The 22,935-nt window shown below is 46.7% G+C and overlaps 2 protein-coding genes across 3 annotated transcripts in view; both read left to right on the plus strand.

Annotated features, from left to right (window-relative positions):
* The window catches only part of ythdc2 (YTH domain containing 2), a 47,885-nt gene extending 33,075 nt beyond the window's left edge, over positions 1-14,810 (plus strand). Inside the window, exons 26-31 of one of the 2 annotated variants that reach the window (XM_084114919.1) lie at positions 116-263; positions 492-597; positions 1,664-1,778; positions 3,293-3,499; positions 12,609-12,791; positions 13,875-14,810. In XM_084114919.1, coding sequence (XP_083971045.1) covers positions 116-263; positions 492-597; positions 1,664-1,778; positions 3,293-3,499; positions 12,609-12,791; positions 13,875-13,928 — 813 coding nt within the window. In that variant the 3' untranslated portion in view covers positions 13,929-14,810. The remainder of the gene's footprint in view (positions 1-115; positions 264-491; positions 598-1,663; positions 1,779-3,292; positions 3,500-12,608; positions 12,792-13,874) is intronic. The other variant, XM_084114920.1, reaches the window with a different exon arrangement.
* Positions 14,811-15,649: 839 nt separating this feature from the next.
* rcl1 (RNA terminal phosphate cyclase-like 1) overlaps positions 15,650-22,935 on the plus strand; it is a 23,715-nt gene continuing 16,429 nt past the window's right edge. The window contains exons 1-5 of the mRNA XM_084114942.1: positions 15,650-15,809; positions 16,473-16,544; positions 17,894-18,069; positions 21,950-22,024; positions 22,109-22,233. Of these exons, the coding sequence (XP_083971068.1) occupies positions 15,695-15,809; positions 16,473-16,544; positions 17,894-18,069; positions 21,950-22,024; positions 22,109-22,233 (563 nt within the window). The 5' untranslated portion in view covers positions 15,650-15,694. The remainder of the gene's footprint in view (positions 15,810-16,472; positions 16,545-17,893; positions 18,070-21,949; positions 22,025-22,108; positions 22,234-22,935) is intronic.

Here is a 22,935-nt window from a genome sequence, read left to right on the forward strand (position 1 = left end):
TTCGGGCTCAGACAGTAACTCTGTGTGTGTGTGTGTGTGTGTGCAGATGGCGGAGCTGGTGTTCGGGCTCAGACAGTAACTCTGTGTGTGTGTGTGTGTGTGTGTGTGTGTGCAGATGGCGGAGCTGGTGTTCGGGCTCAGACAGCGCTGGCAGAGCCTGTTCCTGCGCCGGATCCGCTCTCCGTCTAAAGCCTGTTCTCAGCTGGACGAGGCCACGATCCGCACGCTGGTGTCGGTGCTGTCGGCAGAGGAGCAGGTCTCAGGTGAGCTGCATCTTTCCTTCTTACACACCTGACTTACAGGTGCAGTGTGTGATATTTAGGAGGATCTGTTGACAGAAATGCAATATAATAAACATAACTATGTTTTCAGTGGTGTATAAAGACCTTACATAATGAGTGTGTTTATTAGCTTAGAATGAGCATTTCTCTCTACACACAAAAACGTTGGGATCCACTGGTTTAAAACACTATCTTGTGCCCCTCACACAGGCCTCCAGCAGCCCACCGGCATCGGCCAGAGACCCCGACCCATGAACTCTGACGAGGCCCCGCAAACGACCTGCAGGAGCCCGGAGGAGCTGCCCAGCCCTGACAGGTGTGTGTGTGTGTGTGTGTGTGTGTGTGTGTGTGTGTGTGTGTGTGTGGACTAACTGTTAAAGGTGGCAGATCATGAAAATCTGACTCTTTCCGTGTTTAAAGCCCCACTGAAGTGCCTTGGAACGCACAGCTTTGTTTGATGCGATGATGTAATTTCCACTGAAACAGGAAGCTAAGGCGGGACATATTGCATGGCACCTCCCCCTTTTCAAACAACCAATAGCGTTTAGTGTCCCTCACAGACTGACAGCACATGGAAGCGACTCCGAGCGCTGATGATTCAATAGTAGAGGATTCATTCATTTCATTCTTAACCGCACAGTTGGAGAACGGAATAAACCTCGAGTGTTTGAGCAACCGAACGCACACTCTAACACATATTCCTCAGTGTGTGTCAACGGTCACGTTGGCCAGGTGGTGTTTACAGCATAGGGGGCGGAGCTTTAGAGTGTAGAGAGCATGTGATTGGACAGAAGATGTGATGAGAAGCTGAAGTCTCGGTGATGTCATAAAAATCCGTGATTCGTTTTAGCGGAAGTGAGAGAGTAGGTTTTGAATGTTTATATCTCCTAAATGCGAATTTTGTCATTGTTTTGGAACACACCAGCTTATTCATAAGCTTAAGGCTAACATATTCATACTAAAGGCTAAAAATCGTACATTTTGATTTCAGGGGGCCTTTAAATGCTATAATCGGGTCCCGGTGCTTCTACCAACCCAGAAAACGTGAAAAGTGAACCCAGTAACTTTGTTCTGGTGAGCCTTTCTCTGCAAACATGACAAACAATACGCCGATCAGATTTCGCTCTCCTTCTGACGTATGAAGAGGATCTTATTATAATATTACCGGCCCTTAATATGTCACCTTTAAAGAGGTTTGGTCAGCTAAGACCACCCAGCCCGGACAGGTGTGTGTGTGTGTGTGTGTGTGTGTGTGTGTGTGTGTGTGTGTGTGTGTGTGTGTGTGTGTGTGTGTGTGTGGGCCCTATCATACACCCGGTGCTATGCAGCGCCAGGCTGGTGTGATGCTGATGTGTGTGTGTGTGTGTGTGTGTTTCCCGCAGACCTCGGCTGGCGTCTCAGATGAAGAATCACAGATCGCTTCACTCGAAGCCGCCGGTAGAGGATCGCGTCCCGTTCAACAGCGCTGACGACCCTTCATCTCCCGCTTCTGGGAAAGTACGTGACGTTACGAGGTTCACGACTCATTTTAGATGCACTTCCGATATTTAAGACAAAACCGGTGTTTTTTTTCATGAACTGGTCATTTTCAGGGTATTACAAACATCCAAAATACACTTTTAAAGTCCCCCTGTGGTGTAAATCCAGCTTTTAATGTTGTTTATGTGTCTATGTGGTGTTTTTAATATGCTTTAAGTCAAACCATGTGTAAATTCATAAGTCGACTCCATTGCTGAGTATTTCCTCCTTAAAACTGCAGTGAACCAAAGACAGCCTCAAAAACACGCTTTGAAATCGCTGGTGTTTCTGACGTCACAAACTACCTTGTAACCAATCAGATCAACGTGTGATCGTCAACCAGTGGATCTCTGAGCTGAGTGAGTGAGTGGAGGCGGGGCTCGTTTGCATATTCATAGAACCACGCATACTAAATGAGGCAAGGGTGTCGAGTTACATTCAAGATAATTTAAGGCATGAGGATTTTTTTTCAAGGAAAAAACATTTAAATATGACATTTTGGTGAGTTTTAAGGGATAAAATGATTGACTACAGGGGGACTTGAAGTGTTTATTTTATTGCACTTTATTTGCTCTGTAAAGTCATAAATCTCCACTTCAGCAGCTTCACACACACCAGACCTTACAGTTTTATTCATATCTATATGCTGAAGGTTTATTCATATATCATTTGCCTGATATATATACAACATTTTACTCCTTAAAACATGATGAAATTTTATTTTTTTTGATGAAAAGAGAAATCCAGAATCTCCTCTGGAAAAACATTCAATATGTCAACAAAATCAGGCAAGAATCTTAAACCTGGCTTTATCCAGTGTTCAGATTTCTCTTCTGGAAATGTATGCAAATGAGTGCATATTTAATTAGATAGTACCTAATTTGCATATTTAAACATTACATCTCAGGAAACATTCTTAATATAGTCAATTAACTGGGTAAGTATTAGGGATGCACCGATATGAAAATAAGCGATACCAATAACTGATAATTCTTTATATTTGAAAGCCGATAACCAATATATCGGCCGATAAATCAAAATCAAAATTTTTATACAACTTTTAAGAGCCTGATTACAAAAACAAAAGTCTCACCATTAAAATCCATGTCTCAAACACACAATTATAATGTTCTCATGATAATTTTCTGTAGCCGATATGACAGACTTGCACTATTACATGTTGCACTGAACTGTATTTTCCAAGCAATATCCAAAAATATCCAAATATATTTCAAGCAATTCATAATCATCATGTTGAACTGTGCGCATCTGAAGCGTCTCAGCTGAAGGAAATAATACATTATTTATCGTAATTTTCTCATTTGACCGATAACATTCAAAATGAACCGATATCGGCCGATATATCGTAAGTATGATGCTGTCGTTGTGAAGGTCTTTCTGGTGCGTTTGTCATCAGAATGAACCGCAGACAGAGCAGTAATGACACTGATGAGTGTTGATGGAGTGGAAGTGTAATGCTGTGGTGTGTGTAGAGCTGCACGTCTCCGTCCCCGAGGCCGCCGCGCTCCTGTGTGCGATACTTCATCATGAAGAGCAGCAACATGAGGAACATCGAGCTGTCCCAGCAGAGGGGCATCTGGTCCACGACCCCCAGCAACGAGCACAAGCTGACCCGGGCCTTCCAGGAGAGCAGTGCCGTGTTCCTCGTGTTCTCCGTCCAGGGCTCCGGACACTTCCAGGTGTGTGTCAGACGCCACTCGGGCTGGGAATCGAAAACCGAATACTTGAGGTCAGGAATCGGATACTTGTTATAAAATTAAAATTTCGATTCCTCTTATCGACTCCATCTCAATATGACTTTAAACCATTCGAGCGCGAGAGACTCTGTGTTTAACACTGACCAGGGCTGTCCAATAAAAATTCGAATTTCGAATATTCGTCGAGTTAAAAAAAAAGTGCATTAAATTTTTTTGTGTGTCAAGACGCGCGAGACATGATGACGTTACTGTGTGTGTTTTAGCTTATCCAGCACCGCGGCTGTGGCAAGCCGTGTTTACTTTTATTCATTCTCAGGATATGAACTCTTGACATCAACAATAAAATGTTCATTAGTTAAAATGCTAATAATAAAGGCGTTCTGAAACGAAGCGTTGCGTTTGTGTAAGAAAAATATTCATATTTAAAACTTTATAAAGTAAAATAACTAGCTTGCGGCCAAACGAACATACAGATTCGACTTTAGTCTGAGCCAGAGCCATAGAGAGAAGGAGTTGCGACACTCTCTGATGTCGCCGCTATGGCTGTCTCTGATGTCGCCGCTATGGCTGTCTCTGATGTCGCCGCTAGGGCTGTCTCTGATGTCGCCGCTAGGGCTGTCTCTGATGTCGCCGCTATGGCTGTCTCTGATGTCGCCGCTAGGGCTGTCTCTGATGTCGCCGCTAGGGCTGTCTCTGATGTCGCCGCTAGGGCTGTCTCTGATGTCGCCGCTAGGGCTGTCTCTGATGTCGCCGCTAGGGCTGTCTCTGATGTCGCCGCTAGGGCTGTCTCTGATGTCGCCGCTATGGCTGTCTCTGATGTCGCCGCTAGGGCTGTCTCTGATGTCGCCGCTAGGGCTGTCTGTGATGTCGCCGCTAGGGCTGTCTCTGATGTCGCCGCTAGGGCTGTCTCTGATGTCGCCGCTAGGGCTGTCTCTGATGTCGCCTCTAGGGCTGTCTCTGATGTCGCCGCTAGGGCTGTCTCTGATGTCGCCTCTAGGGCTGTCTCTGATGTCGCCGCTATGGCTGTCTCTGATGTCGCCGCTAGGGCTGTCTCTGATGTCGCCGCTAGGGCTGTCTCTGATGTCGCCTCTAGGGCTGTCTCTGATGTCGCCGCTAGGGCTGTCTCTGATGTCGCCGCTATGGCTGTCTCTGATGTCGCCGCTAGGGCTGTCTCTGATGTCGCCGCTAGGGCTGTCTCTGATGTCGCCGCTAGGGCTGTCTCTGATGTCGCCGCTAGGGCTGTCTCTGATGTCGCCGCTATGGCTGTCTCTGATGTCGCCGCTAGGGCTGTCTCTGATGTCGCCGCTAGGGCTGTCTCTGATGTCGCCGCTAGGGCTGTCTCTGATGTCGCCGCTATGGCTGTCTCTGATGTCGCCGCTAGGGCTGTCTCTGATGTCGCCGCTAGGGCTGTCTCTGATGTCGCCGCTATGGCTGTCTCTGATGTCGCCTCTAGGGCTGTCTCTGATGTCGCCGCTAGGGCTGTCTCTGATGTCGCCGCTAGGGCTGTCTCTGATGTCGCCGCTAGGGCTGTCTCTGATGTCGCCGCTATGGCTGTCTCTGATGTCGCCGCTATGGCTGTCTCTGATGTCGCCGCTATGGCTGTCTCTGATGTCGCCGCTATGGCTGTCTCTGATGTCGCCGCTAGGGCTGTCTCTGATGTCGCCGCTATGGCTGTCTCTGATGTCGCCGCTAGGGCTGTCTCTGATGTCGCCGCTAGGGCTGTCTCTGATGTCGCCGCTAGGGCTGTCTCTGATGTCGCCGCTAGGGCTGTCTCTGATGTCGCCGCTAGGGCTGTCTCTGATGTCGCCGCTAGGGCTGTCTCTGAGTCGCCGCTATGGCTGTCTCTGATGTCGCCTCTAGGGCTGTCTCTGATGTCGCCGCTATGGCTGTCTCTGATGTCGCCGCTAGGGCTGTCTCTGATGTCGCCGCTATGGCTGTCTCTGATGTCGCCGCTAGGGCTGTCTCTGATGTCGCCGCTATGGCTGTCTCTGATGTCGCCGCTAGGGCTGTCTCTGATGTCGCCGCTATGGCTGTCTCTGATGTCGCCGCTAGGGCTGTCTCTGATGTCGCCGCTAGGGCTGTCTCTGATGTCGCCGCTAGGGCTGTCTGTGATGTCGCCGCTAGGGCTGTCTCTGATGTCGCCGCTAGGGCTGTCTCTGATGTCGCCGCTATGGCTGTCTCTGATGTCGCCGCTATGGCTGTCTCTGATGTCGCCGCTATGGCTGTCTCTGATGTCGCCGCTAGGGCTGTCTCTGATGTCGCCGCTATGGCTGTCTCTGATGTCGCCGCTAGGGCTGTCTCTGATGTCGCCGCTATGGCTGTCTCTGATGTCGCCGCTATGGCTGTCTCTGATGTCGCCGCTATGGCTGTCTCTGATGTCGCCGCTATGGCTGTCTCTGATGTCGCCGCTATGGCTGTCTCTGATGTCGCCGCTATGGCTGTCTCTGATGTCGCCGCTAGGGCTGTCTCTGATGTCGCCGCTAGGGCTCTCTCTGATGTCGCCGCTAGGCTGTCTGTGATGTCGCCGCTATGGCTGTCTCTGATGTCGCCGCTAGGGCTGTCTCTGATGTCGCCGCTAGGGCTGTCTCTGATGTCGCCGCTAGGGCTGTCTCTGATGTCGCCGCTAGGGCTGTCTCTGATGTCGCCGCTATGGCTGTCTCTGATGTCGCCGCTAGGGCTGTCTCTGATGTCGCCGCTAGGGCTGTCTCTGATGTCGCCGCTATGGCTGTCTCTGATGTCGCCGCTAGGGCTGTCTCTGATGTCGCCGCTAGGGCTGTCTCTGATGTCGCCGCTAGGGCTGTCTCTGATGTCGCCGCTAGGGCTGTCTCTGATGTCGCCGCTAGGGCTGTCTCTGATGTCGCCGCTAGGGCTGTCTCTGATGTCGCCGCTAGGGCTGTCTCTGATGTCGCCGCTAGGGCTGTCTCTGATGTCGCCGCTATGGCTGTCTCTGATGTCGCCGCTAGGGCTGTCTCTGATGTCGCCGCTATGGCTGTCTCTGATGTCGCCGCTATGGCTGTCTCTGATGTCGCCTCTAGGGCTGTCTCTGATGTCGCCGCTAGGGCTGTCTCTGATGTCGCCGCTAGGGCTGTCTCTGATGTCGCCGCTAGGGCTGTCTCTGATGTCGCCGCTATGGCTGTCTCTGATGTCGCCGCTAGGGCTGTCTCTGATGTCGCCGCTATGGCTGTCTCTGATGTCGCCGCTAGGGCTGTCTCTGATGTCGCCGCTAGGGCTGTCTCTGATGTCGGCGCTATGGCTGTCTCTGATGTCGCCGCTATGGCTGTCTCTGATGTCGCCGCTAGGGCTGTCTCTGATGTCGCCGCTAGGGCTCTCTCTGATGTCGCCGCTAGGGCTGTCTCTGATGTCGCCGCTAGGGCTGTCTCTGATGTCGCCGCTAGGGCTGTCTCTGATGTCGCCGCTAGGGCTGTCTGTGATGTCGCCGCTATGGCTGTCTCTGATGTCGCCGCTAGGGCTGTCTCTGATGTCGCCGCTAGGGCTGTCTCTGATGTCGCCGCTATGGCTGTCTCTGATGTCGCCGCTAGGGCTGTCTGTGATGTCGCCGCTAAGGGCTGTCTCTGATGTCGCCGCTATGGCTGTCTCTGATGTCGCCGCTAGGGCTGTCTCTGATGTCGCCGCTAGGGCTGTCTCTGATGTCGCCGCTAGGGCTGTCTCTGATGTCGCCGCTAGGCTGTCTCTGATGTCGCCGCTATGGCTGTCTCTGATGTCGCGCTATGGCTGTCTCTGATGTCGCCGCTATGGCTGTCTCTGATGTCGCCGCTATGGCTGTCTCTGATGTCGCCGCTAGGGCTGTCTCTGATGTCGCCGCTAGGGCTGTCTCTGATGTCGCCGCTAGGGCTGTCCTCTGATGTCGCCGCTAGGGCTGTCTCTGATGTCGCCGCTATGGCTGTCTCTGATGTCGCCGCTATGGCTGTCTCTGATGTCGCCGCTATGGCTGTCTCTGATGTCGCCGCTAGGGCTGTCTCTGATGTCGCCGCTATGGCTGTCTCTGATGTCGCCGCTATGGCTGTCTCTGATGTCGCCGCTATGGCTGTCTCTGATGTCGCCGCTATGGCTGTCTCTGATGTCGCCGCTATGGCTGTCTCTGATGTCGCCGCTAGGGCTGTCTCTGATGTCGCCGCTATGGCTGTCTCTGATGTCGCCGCTAGGGCTGTCTCTGATGTCGCCGCTCTAGGGCTGTCTCTGATGTCGCCGCTATGGCTGTCTCTGATGTCGCCGCTATGGCTGTCTCTGATGTCGCCGCTATGGCTGTCTCTGATGTCGCCGCTATGGCTGTCTCTGATGTCGCCGCTAGGGCTGTCTCTGATGTCGCCGCTAGGGCTGTCTCTGATGTCGCCGCTAGGGCTGTCTCTGATGTCGCCGCTAGGGCTGTCTGTGATGTCGCCGCTAGGGCTGTCTCTGATGTCGCCGCTATGGCTGTCTCTGATGTCGCCGCTAGGGCTGTCTCTGATGTCGCCGCTAGGGCTGTCTCTGATGTCGCCGCTATGGCTGTCTCTGATGTCGCCGCTAGGGCTGTCTCTGATGTCGCCGCTAGGGCTGTCTCTGATGTCGCCGCTATGGCTGTCTCTGATGTCGCCTCTAGGGCTGTCTCTGATGTCGCCGCTATGGCTGTCTCTGATGTCGCCGCTATGGCTGTCTCTGATGTCGCCTCTAGGCTGTCTCTGATGTCGCCTCTAGGGCTGTCTCTGATGTCGCCGCTATGGCTGTCTCTGATGTCGCCTCTAGGGCTGTCTCTGATGTCGCCGCTATGGCTGTCTCTGATGTCGCCGCTAGGGCTGTCTCTGATGTCGCCGCTAGGGCTGTCTCTGATGTCGCCTCTAGGGCTGTCTCTGATGTCGCCGCTATGGCTGTCTCTGATGTCGCCTCTAGGGCTGTCTCTGATGTCGCCGCTATGGCTGTCTCTGATGTCGCCTCTAGGGCTGTCTCTGATGTCGCCGCTATGGCGCCGCTAGGGCTGTCTCTGATGTCGCCGCTATGGCTGTCTCTGATGTCGCCGCTATGGCTGTCTCTGATGTCGCCGCTATGGCTGTCTCTGATGTCGCCGCTAGGGCTGTCTCTGATGTCGCCGCTAGGGCTGTCTCTGATGTCGCCGCTAGGGCTGTCTCTGATGTCGCCGCTAGGGCTGTCTGTGATGTCGCCGCTAGGGCTGTCTCTGATGTCGCCGCTATGGCTGTCTCTGATGTCGCCGCTATGGCTGTCTCTGATGTCGCCGCTAGGGCTGTCTCTGATGTCGCCGCTATGGCTGTCTCTGATGTCGCCGCTAGGGCTGTCTCTGATGTCGCCGCTAGGGCTGTCTCTGATGTCGCCGCTATGGCTGTCTCTGATGTCGCCTCTAGGGCTGTCTCTGATGTCGCCGCTATGGCTGTCTCTGATGTCGCCTCTAGGGCTGTCTCTGATGTCGCCTCTAGGGCTGTCTCTGATGTCGCCGCTATGGCTGTCTCTGATGTCGCCGCTATGGCTGTCTCTGATGTCGCCTCTAGGGCTGTCTCTGATGTCGCCGCTATGGCTGTCTCTGATGTCGCCGCTAGGGCTGTCTCTGATGTCGCCGCTAGGGCTGTCTCTGATGTCGCCGCTAGGGCTGTCTCTGATGTCGCCGCTATGGCTGTCTCTGATGTCGCCGCTATGGCTGTCTCTGATGTCGCCGCTAGGGCTGTCTCTGATGTCGCCGCTAGGGCTGTCTCTGATGTCGCCTCTAGGCTGTCTCTGATGTCGCCGCTATGGCTGTCTCTGATGTCGCCGCTATGGCTGTCTCTGATGTCGCCTCTAGGGCTGTCTCTGATGTCGCCGCTAGGGCTGTCTCTGATGTCGCCGCTAGGGCTGTCTCTGATGTCGCCGCTATGGCTGTCTCTGATGTCGCCGCTATGGCTGTCTCTGATGTCGCCGCTATGGCTGTCTCTGATGTCGCCGCTATGGCTGTCTCTGATGTCGCCTCTAGGGCTGTCTCTGATGTCGCCGCTAGGGCTGTCTCTGATGTCGCCGCTATGGCTGTCTCTGATGTCGCCGCTATGGCTGTCTCTGATGTCGCCGCTATGGCTGTCTCTGATGTCGCCGCTAGGGCTGTCTCTGATGTCGCCGCTAGGGCTGTCTCTGATGTCGCCGCTAGGGGCTGTCTCTGATGTCGCCGCTATGGCTGTCTCTGATGTCGCCGCTATGGCTGTCTCTGATGTCGCCGCTATGGCTGTCTCTGATGTCGCCGCTATGGCTGTCTCTGATGTCGCCGCTAGGGCTGTCTCTGATGTCGCCGCTATGGCTGTCTCTGATGTCGCCGCTATGGCTGTCTCTGATGTCGCCGCTAGGGCTGTCTCTGATGTCGCCGCTATGGCTGTCTCTGATGTCGCCGCTATGGCTGTCTCTGATGTCGCCGCTATGGCTGTCTCTGATGTCGCCGCTAGGGCTGTCTCTGATGTCGCCGCTAGGGCTGTCTCTGATGTCGCCGCTAGGGCTGTCTCTGATGTCGCCGCTATGGCTGTCTCTGATGTCGCCGCTATGGCTGTCTCTGATGTCGCCGCTATGGCTGTCTCTGATGTCGCCGCTAGGGCTGTCTCTGATGTCGCCGCTAGGGCTGTCTCTGATGTCGCCGCTATGGCTGTCTCTGATGTCGCCGCTATGGCTGTCTCTGATGTCGCCGCTAGGGCTGTCTCTGATGTCGCCTCTAGGGCTGTCTCTGATGTCGCCGCTATGGCTGTCTCTGATGTCGCCGCTATGGCTGTCTCTGATGTCGCCGCTAGGGCTGTCTCTGATGTCGCCTCTAGGGCTGTCTCTGATGTCGCCGCTAGGGCTGTCACTGATGTCGCCGCTAGGGCTGTCTCTGATGTCGCCGCTATGGCTGTCGTGGCTCATGTAAGCCCCAATAGTTCCAACACATACGCTGGCTGTCATGTTCTTCTATGGGACAGACAGCAGCGATTGCATTATTGAACGGTAAATATAAATAAAACACACACCCAAGTACTTTTTCAGCTGTTATTGCATTATTGCATTTTGTTAATGTCAGTTTTGCATTTGGAGATAAGTTTTAGGCTATATTTTTGGAGGGAAAAGCTTAGTGTTCATGTTCGCATGGGTAGCACTGGCTTTAGCGGCTCTAACTTAACTTTTCCATATCATTCATCTGATGATAGACGTCTCATGATATTTATTTCAGCACAACTGGGCTGTATTAGGCTATTGATTCCCGTGATTTTGCTTATAAATTTTTATTCAGCCATTAATAGCCTTCGTGATCACGCAAAGAGGTCTGCCGTGGCGGTCCGTTCAGAATTCGCTTAGAAGCTAGCTCACCTCTTCTGATGAAAGTGGCCACCCCCAGACCACAACGTGAAACAGTATCATGTTAAGACTAAGAATATTATTTTAAGATTAAGCCATACACATTATCAAAACTATAACAGATTAAAAACTAATCTAAGCATGGCTGATACAAATGAAGGTTTTCAAATAAAATATTTTTTATTAAACTATGACAGACAACAAAAATGTGTGCTTGTGTGAGTGTGTGTGAACAAGAAAACAAAAAACCAGAGGCAGGCGATCCTGAAACAGACAGGACTGGTGATGGCCATAACAATCCTAGAGGTCCAGCATTGTTCTCACAAGCCGCTTCACTCAAGACAATAAAACATAATGAAAAGTTAGTATATCCCCAAAAATTTAATTAAATAAAAGTTGCTATAAAGGTGGCAGCGATTCATTACCGAACTCTTACTGTCACAGCTGACGAAGTCGCGCTAGCTAACTAGCTAGCAGGCAGTGCTTGAAATTGGTTGAAACAACCAACATAAAATATAAATAATTACGCTGTGCATGTACAAATGAAGACCAGTATAAGCATCGCAAAGGGCCTCTGATACAATATAGACAGATGACAATTCAAAAGAGGTCGATATTTCAGCAACTTAACTCTGGAACAACTCGACGCGCAGCAGTGTTAGCGAATGGTGTCCAACGCCCAAAATGACAGTGTTTGGAACTAATCCGATCTTCAAATCCCGGAAGTAGGCGGTTAAAAGCGCCGCCATTTTTTACAACGGAGGTCTATGGAGTGTCGCAACTCTTTCTCTCTATGGCTCTGGTCTGAGCGCAACTAATGCGAGTAATGCGACGCACTGCTGATGCTTAAGGCCTGTTTATACTTCTGCGTCGAACTGCCGCCGTAGCTACGTCGTAGGCTGTGTGTAGCGCACGTACCCTACGGCGTACCCTGACGTGCACCTCTCCAAAAATATAACAACGCGTCAATTCTACGCGGACGCAAGCGCTGTGATTGGTCTGCCAGAACCCCTCCCTCGGGGTTTCACACGCTCCCTCTGTGCGCGTCAACGCGGACGACGACGCAGAAGTATAAATTAAAACCAACACGTTTCCTACGGCGTAGAGGCTCCGGCGTAGGTCCGACGCAGAAGTATAATGAGGCCTTTACGCTACGCCATGACGCGCTACGCTAATACTGACGCCATGAGTTGTGCTTTAGCCGTAAGTGGATTCCTGTTCGAACAATTCACAAGTAAATGCACTTTAAAAAGTCAGTGTCATTTCATTTCAATAAATTATGCGATGCTTGATTTGTTTTTATATTTGCTCATTGCGCTCGCTTGCGCCCTCTTGTGGACACCGGAGGCAATACAACACTTCTTCCATCTAACATAGGATTGCCTTGAGAATTCATTAAAATCATTTGAGTTGTGCTAATATTTAAGAAAGTAAATCGAATTTAGCTTTTCAGCCATTTTGACAGCCCTAATACTGACTGCGTGTGTGTGTGTGTGTCTCTCTCTCTCTCCTCTCTCTCTCTCTCTCTCTCTCTCTCTCTCTCTCTCTCTCTCTCTCTCTCTCTCTCTCTTCTCTCTCTCCTCTCTCTCTCTCTCTTCTCTCTCTTCTCTCTCTCTCTCTCCTCTCTCTCTCTCTCTCTCTCTCTCTCTCTCTCTCTCTCTCTCCCTCCTCTCTTCTCTTCTCTCTCTCTCTCTTCTCTCTCTCTCTCTCTCTCTCTCTCTCTCTCTCTCTCTCTCTCTCTCTCCCTCCTCTCTTCTCTCTCTCTCTCTTCTCTCTCTCTCTCTCTCTCTCTCTCTCTCTCTCTCAGGGTTACGCGCGCATGACGTCGTCCATCAGTGGCGAGCGGTGTCTGGACTGGGGTTCGGCGGGGCTGGGCGGTGTGTTCGGGGTCGAGTGGGTCCGTAAGGAGAATCTGCCGTTCCAGCTCACGCAACATCTCCTGAACCCCTGGAACGACAGCAGGAGAGTCCAGATCAGCAGAGACGGACAGGTGCGTCACACACACTCTCTGGCTCGGGTCGCACCGGCCGTTCGGAAGCTCTTACTGGAACTGGAACGTAAAGCCCAAACTAGAGGCTTAGTAACTACTAGCTAGTTTGTAACTAACTCCGTACTTGCTCTTTACTCCTTCCGCTGTGAGGCAGAACGCAGCTAGCGGGTCGTACAGTCGTCTGGGTTCCCACGGGTCCCTGAAATCCTTCAAAGTTTGTGAACCTGAAAACATGTTTTCAAGGCCCTGGAAAGTTTGTGAAATAAACACACACACACACACACACAGGTCAAATTTATTTTGTGCAAGAAGTTTTCTGTAAAAAATTCCATATGATTCCCTCCGCTCCGCTAATGTGTTATTTCACCAGCACTGCGTGGCCTATGCGCACTAGCTCGCCTGATTTACTATGGTAAATACATGTAACATATGTAACGAGGACACTGTAAAATAAAGTGTTACCCTCATTTGCATACATTTCCAGCACAGAGATCTGAAGACTGGATAAAGCCAGAGTTAACATTCCTGTTTAATTTTGTTGACATATTGAACTTTTTTCCAGAGGAGATCCTGGATTTCTCTTTTCATCACATCAGAAAATACTGTCAACTGACAGAACAAAATAACACGTTTTCATCATGTTTTAAGGAGTAAAATGTTGTATAAATCAGGCAAATGATACATGAATAATGACATATTTAAGCGTTTTTTTCCTTGTAAAAATTTCTTCATGCCTTAAAATATCTTGAATGCAATTCGACACCCTTGCCTCATTGAATATGCAAATGAGCCCCGCCTCCACTCACTCACTCAGCTCAGAGATCCACTGGTTGACGATCACACGTTGATCTGATTGGTTACAAGGTAGTTTGTGACGTCAGAAACACCAGCGATTTCAAAGTGTGTTTTTGAGACTGTCTTTGGTTCACTGCAGTTTTAATGACTCACTTGTTCATTACTGGATGAATCAGTGTTTTTGAGCGAATCTCTTGAATGAATGATTCACTGACTCATGTTTTAACAGTCTCTTGTCTCCGTGTGTGTGTGTGTGTGTGTGTGTGTGTGTGTGTGTGTGTTGAACAGGAGTTGGAGCATCAGGCTGGAAGTCAGTTGCTGCAGTTCTGGGACCGAATCTGAACCGAACGATCCGGATCGACATCAGACACACAATCACACTGCAGAAACATCATGTTCTTCCTCAGTGTTTCCAGCACTAACATCTAAACTTTCTTAAATCAAGACACATTTACTGGAGAAGCAGAATAACTGAAGATATTAAGACTTGTTTAATGTTTGAGTTTAAAACAAGAACAAAATAATCTCGTTTTCTCTTTGAATTAAGATTATTTTTCTGACTCCATTGACAGATATTAGTTCTTGTTTTATGCACAAACTCGTTTTATTTGTACACATTTTTCATTAAACAAGTCTTAATATCTTCAGTCATGCTTCTCCTCCAGTAAATGTGTCTTGATGTAAGAGTGCTGAGATGTTAGAGCTGGAAACTCTGAGGAAGAACGTGATGTTTCTGCAGAGTATCATGTTTATTTCGTTATGGAAGTTATTAGACTGAAGTATTAAGTAAATGTGTGTGTTTTGTTCTGGCTGTATGACAGTGATCTCTTCAACTTCAGAGATGTTTTATGAATCTAGTGTTTTTAAATCTTCATGATCACAGTTCGAGTGCTTTCTTTTAATTGCTGTGCAAGTGTTTCTGTCATCTATGATGGCTCTGCACACACTCGTTCACTTCAGTTTAAGGGAATATGAAATGCTGATCGTCTTGTGTTTTGTTGGAAATGATTCTTCTCTCGGTTTGTTTTCTCTGGTAACTGATCATAAGCTCAACTTGACACGATCGACACGTTAATGTTGTGAATTAAACAATGAAAGCCGAAGTCAGTCGATCAGTTTTCTCGTGGTTCATGTGTACGATCATCAGTTCTGTCCGAATGTTCAGTGTGTTTGTTTTGAATGATGCAAATGTATAATTTGCAATAAAAAAATTCTTTGCATGTTTTCTTTTTGACTGTTTTCTTCTTTAGAGCCTTAAAATGATTTAAAATAAGATAAACCTACGGTGGCTGAGAAGTGCAAAACACAATTCCGAAAACAAAACAACTAATTTATAAAAAAATTAAAAGACTAAAAACAAATTAACAAGTTGAAAAATCTTGAAAAAAAAAAAAACTTGATTTAAAAAACATGGATATATGAGAGAATTTCAATGTGATTTCTAGACATAGTTGTCTATTTTTTGTCTAGTTGCCTCGTCTCAAGTTGTCTATTTTTTTTAAACATTGCAATTGATGTTTATTATACTTCATGTGAAGTGTGAGTCATGACGTATATTAACTATTGTTACTAATTTTGTAAGGCATCATTGAGTGCTTTTAAACAAAATGCATTATTATCATTTACTAAAAGTGACTGGAATTATTAAAATCTCAAAGTTCTCTATAACTTTAACATGCATGGCCGAGAAGTGCAAAACAAAACAATTCCGAAAACAAAATAAATGTATAAACGAAAAGGAAAGACTAAAAACTAATTAACAAGTTAAAAAACACAATAACAATTCCGTAAACAAAATAACAAATCAGAAAACACAGCGACAAATCTTGACAAACCTAACCTATAACACTCAGCAGGGTGTCGACTTATGAATTTACACATGGTTTGTCTTAAAGCATATTAAAAACACCACATAGACATATAAACAACATTAAAAGCTGGATTTTCACCACAGCGGGACTTTAAATGACACGGTTGGAGTTTGGCGCCCTCTTGTGGTCGTCGCATGTAGCGCTGTATTTCCGCCTTCGCGTTTTGTCGCTTGTCCCTCGCGGGCTCTCGTCCGTGTTGAGTCCAGCCTGCCACAGAAACAACACGTGTGTAACATCATGGAGTTCGAGGGCTGCAACTGCTTCAGACAGAGGCTCGTGTTGTCCACACTGAGCGGAAAACGAGTGAAAATACGAAACATCAGGTCTAAAGATGACAACCCCGGCCTGCGAGGTGACCCGAACTCTCACACACACACACACACACACACACACACACACACACACACACACACGTGACCTAGCGTGCGAACAATGTTCTGATTCCTCACACTGTTTATTTACGTTCAAGCTATAATATTTTCTTCTATTATTTAGAAGTTATTGTTATGCTATGTATTCCAAGCTTTGGCAATATTGTATTATTTACAGTCATCAGTGAAGAAATTATGAATGGAATTGAAAACAACCAGATACCAATAACAACATTAGTCTTCATCAGCATTAAAGCTTCTGTAAATGTATTGTATGAGTGTGTTATCATCATTTTTTTTTCTTATGATTAATTAATATTTTACATTTTCCTAATTTGTTTTCTTCAGTTATTTATATTCTAGATTAATATTCTTTATTTTTCCAAGCTGTTATTATTATTAACATAATTTGAATGGATTTGTTTTTATTGCATCGATGTATTTTTATATTCTATATTGTACATTAATTGTAATTAATTTATGACTCTTTTGAGTCGTAAATATTTACATAATTTTGTCCATTTACTTCACATCCATGTAAAACAATTATATTTTAATGTTGTAAAGACACACATAAGCAAGTTTATGTCACACTGAACCGTGACTCTGAACTCATGTTTCTGAACTCTGTGTCTGTGGGTCAGATTTTGAAGCGAGCTTCATCCGACTCCTCGACAAAGTGACCAACGGCACGAGAATTGAAATCAACCAAACGGGTGAGTTTCATGTCAACAGTGTTGATGTAGTTTCAGGCTCTTCTAGAGCAGGTTTTCCTGCTTGAATGTTGATTATTCTCCTCATATTCTCCATTGTTGCGGCTCCTCTCTTCCCAGTCTGTCAGTAACGCTCTGTTTACTTCCTGTCTCTCTGAAGCCCCTCCTTCTGAAAAGCACACTGTGCTCTGATTGGTCGGCTGGAGCAGTGTGTTGTGATTGGTCGAGCACTTTGAGTGTGTTTGGGAAATGTCCCGCCCCTTACCATAACCGCCAGTTTAACACACTACTAACTAACTCAACCAGGCCCCGCCCCTTTATTCTGCGCATTAATTATTAAACCGTCTGTCAGTCAAAAAGTACCGAATTTTTTATTTATTTTTTGTCAATGAGATTAATTTACAATATAATCTATATACTATAATGCACTTGGCAGATTATTGCTGAAGTGAAAAAAGTTTAAAAAAGTGATTTTTAAAAAATTACAGAATTTTACGTGTATTGTTATGAAAATGGCACAAAAATACTATTTTCAATTTTTATATGAAATATATATTTTTATAAAATCACGTTTTACTCTAAAACTGCAAGAAAATCAGTTGTGTTCAGATGTGAGTTTGATATCTCAGAAACGGATCTCTCAGTGAGATGTTGTTCGGCTGCAGTACCAAACGCTTCCACTAGAGGAAACTCGTCTCATTCATTTCCAATGCGTCATTTTTGTGACAATTTTTTTCAGGACCATTTAAACTTTTCGAATCATGTTTTTAATTATTATTTGTGTGTGTGTGTTACACAGCAAGTGCAAAAACCTTTACCAAGTTTCGTACCATTCCAATGAAGTAAAAAAAAAAAAAAAATCAAAAACATAAAATTTTCGGTCAAAAGTGAAATGACTGAAGAGCATATTGAGACGTGTTCGTTCCTGAAAAAAACTCACGACTACAATGGAGGCGTTTCAGGAGTTCAGAAACACTGACTCTGATATAGAGCAGGACTCTGTGTTTAATGCTTGAGGTACAGGCGTGCACACTGGGGGAAGACGCTCCGAAACCGCTTTCCCACTTCTGAACCGTCACTGTTGTACAGACGCTGGTTTTCACCACAGGATGAAAAAAAAAAGGTCATTGTGAAGTCAGAGTTACAAGATATAAAGTCAGAATTGCGTGATATAAAGTCGCAATTATCTTTTCAAATGTTTTATTCTGTGGCGGACTCAAGCTTCCACACCGTCGGCATATACTGCACCACAGGTTGCTAAAGTCGACAGATTTAGCTAATAACCCTGCGCATCTCTGCTAGCTCGTCTGCCCGGCGGAGACTCACTTCTGTGTGTGTGTGTGTGTGTGCAGGAACGGTGCTGTTCTACCAGCCGGGGCTCCTGACGGGCGGCCCTGTGGAGCACGAGTGTCACGTGACGCGGTCGGTGGGCTATTACCTGGAGCCGCTGCTGATGCTGGGGCCGTTCATGAAGAGCCCGCTGAGAGCCGTGCTGAAGGGCGTCACCAACGACCCCAACGACCCCTCCGTGAGTGTGTGTGTGTGTGTGTGTCCTCCACACCTGAAGCACATCACAGAACACACACATGAGCTCATCCCAATCCCGAACCGGATCTGATCACGAAACACACATGAGCTCATCCCAATCCCGTACCGGATCTGATCACGAAACACACACATGAGCTCATCCCAATCCCGAACCGGATCTGATCACGAAACACACATGAGCTCATCCCAATCCCGTACCGGATCTGATCACGAAACACACACATGAGCTCATCCCAATCCCGTACCGGATCTGATCACGAAACACACATGAGCTCATCCCAATCCCGTACCGGATCTGATCACGAAACACACACATGAGCTCATCCCAATCCCGAACCGGATCTGATCACGAAACACACACATGAGCTCATCCCAATCCCGTACCGGATCTGATCACGAAACACACACATGAGCTCATCCCAATCCCGTACCGGATCTGATCACGAAACACACACATGAGCTCATCCCAATCCCGTACCGGATCTGATCACGAAACACACATGAGCTCATCCCAATCCCGAACCGGATCTGATCACGAAACACACACATGAGCTCATCCCAATCCCGAACCGGATCTGATCACGAAACACATACATGAGCTCATCCCAATCCCGAACCGGATCTGATCACGAAACACACACATGAGCTCATCCCAATCCCGAACCGGATCTGATCACGAAACACACACATGAGCTCATCCCAATCCCGTACCGGATCTGATCACGAAACACACACATGAGCTCATCCCAATCCCGTACCGGATCTGATCACGAAACACACATGAGCTCATCCCAATCCCGTACCGGATCTGATCACGAGACACACACATGAGCTCATCCCAATCCCGTACCGGATCTGATCACGAAACACACATGAGCTCATCCCAATCCCGAACCGGATCTGATCACGAAACACACACATGAGCTCATCCCAATCCCGTACCGGATCTGATCACGAAACACACACATGAGCTCATCCCAATCCCGTACCGGATCTGATCACGAAACACACATGAGCTCATCCCAATCCTGTACCGAATCTGATCACGAGACACACATGAGCTCATCCCAATCCCGTACCGGATCTGATCACGAAACACACACATGAGCTCATCCCAATCCCGTACCGGATCTGATCACGAGACACACATGAGCTCATCCCAATCCCGTACCGGATCTGATCACGAAACACACATGAGCTCATCCCAATCCCAAACCGGATCTGATCACGAAACACACATGAGCTCATCCCAATCCCGAACCGGATCTGATCACGAAACACACACATGAGCTCATCCCAATCCCGAACCGGATCTGATCACGAAACACACACATGAGCTCATCCCAATCCCGAACCGGATCTGATCACGAAACACACACATGAGCTCATCCCAATCCCGAACCGGATCTGATCACGAAACACACACATGAGCTCATCCCAATCCCGTACCGGATCTGATCACGAAACACACTCATGAGCTCATCCCAATCCCGTACCGGATCTGATCACGAGACACACATGAGCTCATCCCAATCCCGTACCGGATCTGATCACGAAACACACATGAGCTCATCCCAATCCCGAACCGGATCTGATCACGAAACACACACATGAGCTCATCCCAATCCCAAACCGGATCTGATCACGAAACACACACATGAGCTCATCCCAATCCCGTACCGGATCTGATCACGAAACACACACGAGCTCATCCCAATCCCGAACCGGATCTGATCACGAAACACACACGAGCTCATCCCAATCCCGAACCGGATCTGATCACGAAACACACACATGAGCTCATCCCAATCCCGAACCGGATCTGATCACGAAACAGACATGAGCTCATCCCAATCCCGAACCGGATCCATTTACCCTGTACACTCATGCAAAAAATGCTTTTTTTCCCTTGTTTCCAGTCCAAATATCTAAACATTCTTAAATCAAGATGCATTTACTAGAGGAGGAAAATGCCATGAGATATTATGTCTTGTTTTCTGGGGAAATAAATCAAAATTAAGTGAGTTTTTGCTTAAAAACGAGTAACTGGACCAGAAACAAGACAAAAATACTGAGTAAGAAAAGCATCTTTGCAGTGCACACACACTTATTTAAATCTGGGTAAACCCCAAAACCAAGAGAAAACCATAAGAAATGATATTACATAAATAAAATAAAGGCTATTTAAGATTATTGCCATGACAGTGAAGCAAATTCGACTGTAAAACAGTGTATATAATTTTATTTAAATCAGCATAAACACAAATGAATACAAATACTATCATGATATATAAATACTTTATTATTTAAATATATTATTGTTTGCATTATGCATTATAGTAGTAAAAATAATAATAATGTGATTTTTATATTAAGTAATGCCAATTTAATTGTCATGTAAATAATGTCACGATGATGTCAAATGCTTTGTTTTTTTTATGCAAAAATATTTTTTTTATTTTATTGTGGTGAAATATGACCTTTATGAGATTCACCATGAGATACAAAAGATGTGACACCGAGATTTATTAGATTTATTAGATATACATTCAGATCTGTTCTGATCCAGAGAGCCGCTGGCATGAATAGATATGACAGCCTTTTCAATCACACTGTATCATTATTCCTGTCTTACAATCATTTAATATTATCATATTAGTTCTGGATAAAGGTTTATAGATCAGATATAAACACTGACGTCTACAGTAGAGATCACAATAGAGGAAATCAGCTTTTGAAAGTAACTTGCTGCTTCAAATAAAGATTGAATCATTACATCGTTACACCAGTAGGTGGAGACAAGAGACTGTTCAAACATGAGTGAGTCATTGAATCATTCATTCAAGAGATTCGTTCAAAAACACTGAATCATCCAGTAATGAAACGAGTGAGTCATTGAATCATTCATTCAAGAGATTCGTTCAAAAACACTGAATCATCCAGTAATGAAACGAGTGAGTCATTGAATCATTCATTCAAGAGATTCGTTCAAAAACACTGAATCATCCAGTAATGAAACGAGTGAACGAACAAAAACTGGTGACCAGTTAAACATTCCTCAAATGATCTTCTTTTGTGTTCAACAGAACAACAGTTCATAAAGTCAGATTCAGATTCCATGTTTTTTGTCTCTATAGTTAAAAAAATTATTCATTCTTTTTTTTCTTAAATGTTCGACTTGTTTGTTTGTCTGTTAACATCAGCGCTGTTAATGTGAAGATGCTTCGATCGCTTCAGGAGTCAAAGTCCAGCCAGTGTGTGTTTATAGTTTTACTGTTCACACACACACACACACACACACACACTCTTATACCCACACACACACACACACACACACACACACTCTCTTATACCCACATTCACACGCACGCACGTACACATACACACTCGTATACCCACATTCACACACACTCGTATACCCACATTCACACACATACACACACACACACACACACACACTCTCGTATACCCACATTCACACGCGCACATACACACACACACGCATATACACATACACACTCTTATACCCACATTCACACGCACACATACACACACACACGCATATACACATACACACTCTTATACCCACATTCACACGCACACATACACACACACACGCATATACACATACACACTCTTGTACCCACATTCACACACACACACACATACACACTCTTGTACCCACATTCACACGCGCACATACACACACAACACACACACACGCATGTACACACTCTTATACCCACACACACAACACACACACACGCATGTACACACTCTTATACCCACACACGCACACACACACACACACAAACACACGCGTGCTAAACTGTAATCTGAGCATGTTGTGTGTTCTGCAGCCGGATCTCCTGAAGGTCACAGCTGTTCCTCTGATGAAGAGCTTCGGGATCGATGGAGACGGTCTGGAGATAAAGGTGTGTGTCACTGTTTCCAAACACAACCCTGCTTTACTGTGGGTTTGATAAAGCATGTGTGTGTGTGTGTGTGTGTGTGTGTAGGTGGTGAAGCGAGGCGTGGCTCCCGGAGGAGGAGGAGAGGTTCACTTCTCCTGTCCCGTTCGACGCTCCATCAAACCCGTTCATCTCACGGATCCCGGGAAAATCAAGAGGATCCGAGGAACAGCGTATCCTTCCTCACCATCCAATCAGATCATCTGATGCTCACCAGTTTAACCCTTCAGAATCACCCCAGAAAGCTTATTTTATTTCATTTCTTTTTGATATTTTTGATATTTTTTAATTAATTTTTATTTTTTAATTTACCTTTTAAATGACTAGATTTGATCAATAAATAATAAATAAATAGTAATTTAAGCACATATTCCTCACATTTAAATTCAAAATAACTCACAATGTCATGCATAACTCTTTTAATTCAGCTCTAAATATCTTACATTGAGTGTCTTTATCGATCTCTTGTGGAAAAATAATAATATAAGATGATATTTCATGACTCTAGATGTTCTTATAGCTCTATATGGAGTAAATGAGCTGTTCCTCTGGGTCCTAAAGCCAGTTCTCTTCAGTGTGCATCAGATACACATGTAGACATTATAAAATCTTTTTTTGGTAAAGTTTTAGCATTTTTAGTTTGAATTTTGAGCATTTTTAGGTGTTTCTATGTGAACTGAAGCATTCCTCGTGTTCCACTCATTCCTAAGGGGGTCAAATTGAGCCGAGAGAAGGATTTGTTACTTTTTTAAATTTCAACCACAAAACTCCTCAAATCCATTACATTGATGAACACTCAATTTGTTAAAAAAACGTCCGAGGGAAGGATGAAGGAAGTGACGTGTGTGTGTGTGTGTGTGTGTGTGTGTTGCTGG

This window comes from Abramis brama (assembly GCF_963993115.1).
Source record: "Abramis brama genome assembly, chromosome: 5".
Lineage (NCBI taxonomy): Eukaryota > Metazoa > Chordata > Actinopteri > Cypriniformes > Leuciscidae > Abramis > Abramis brama.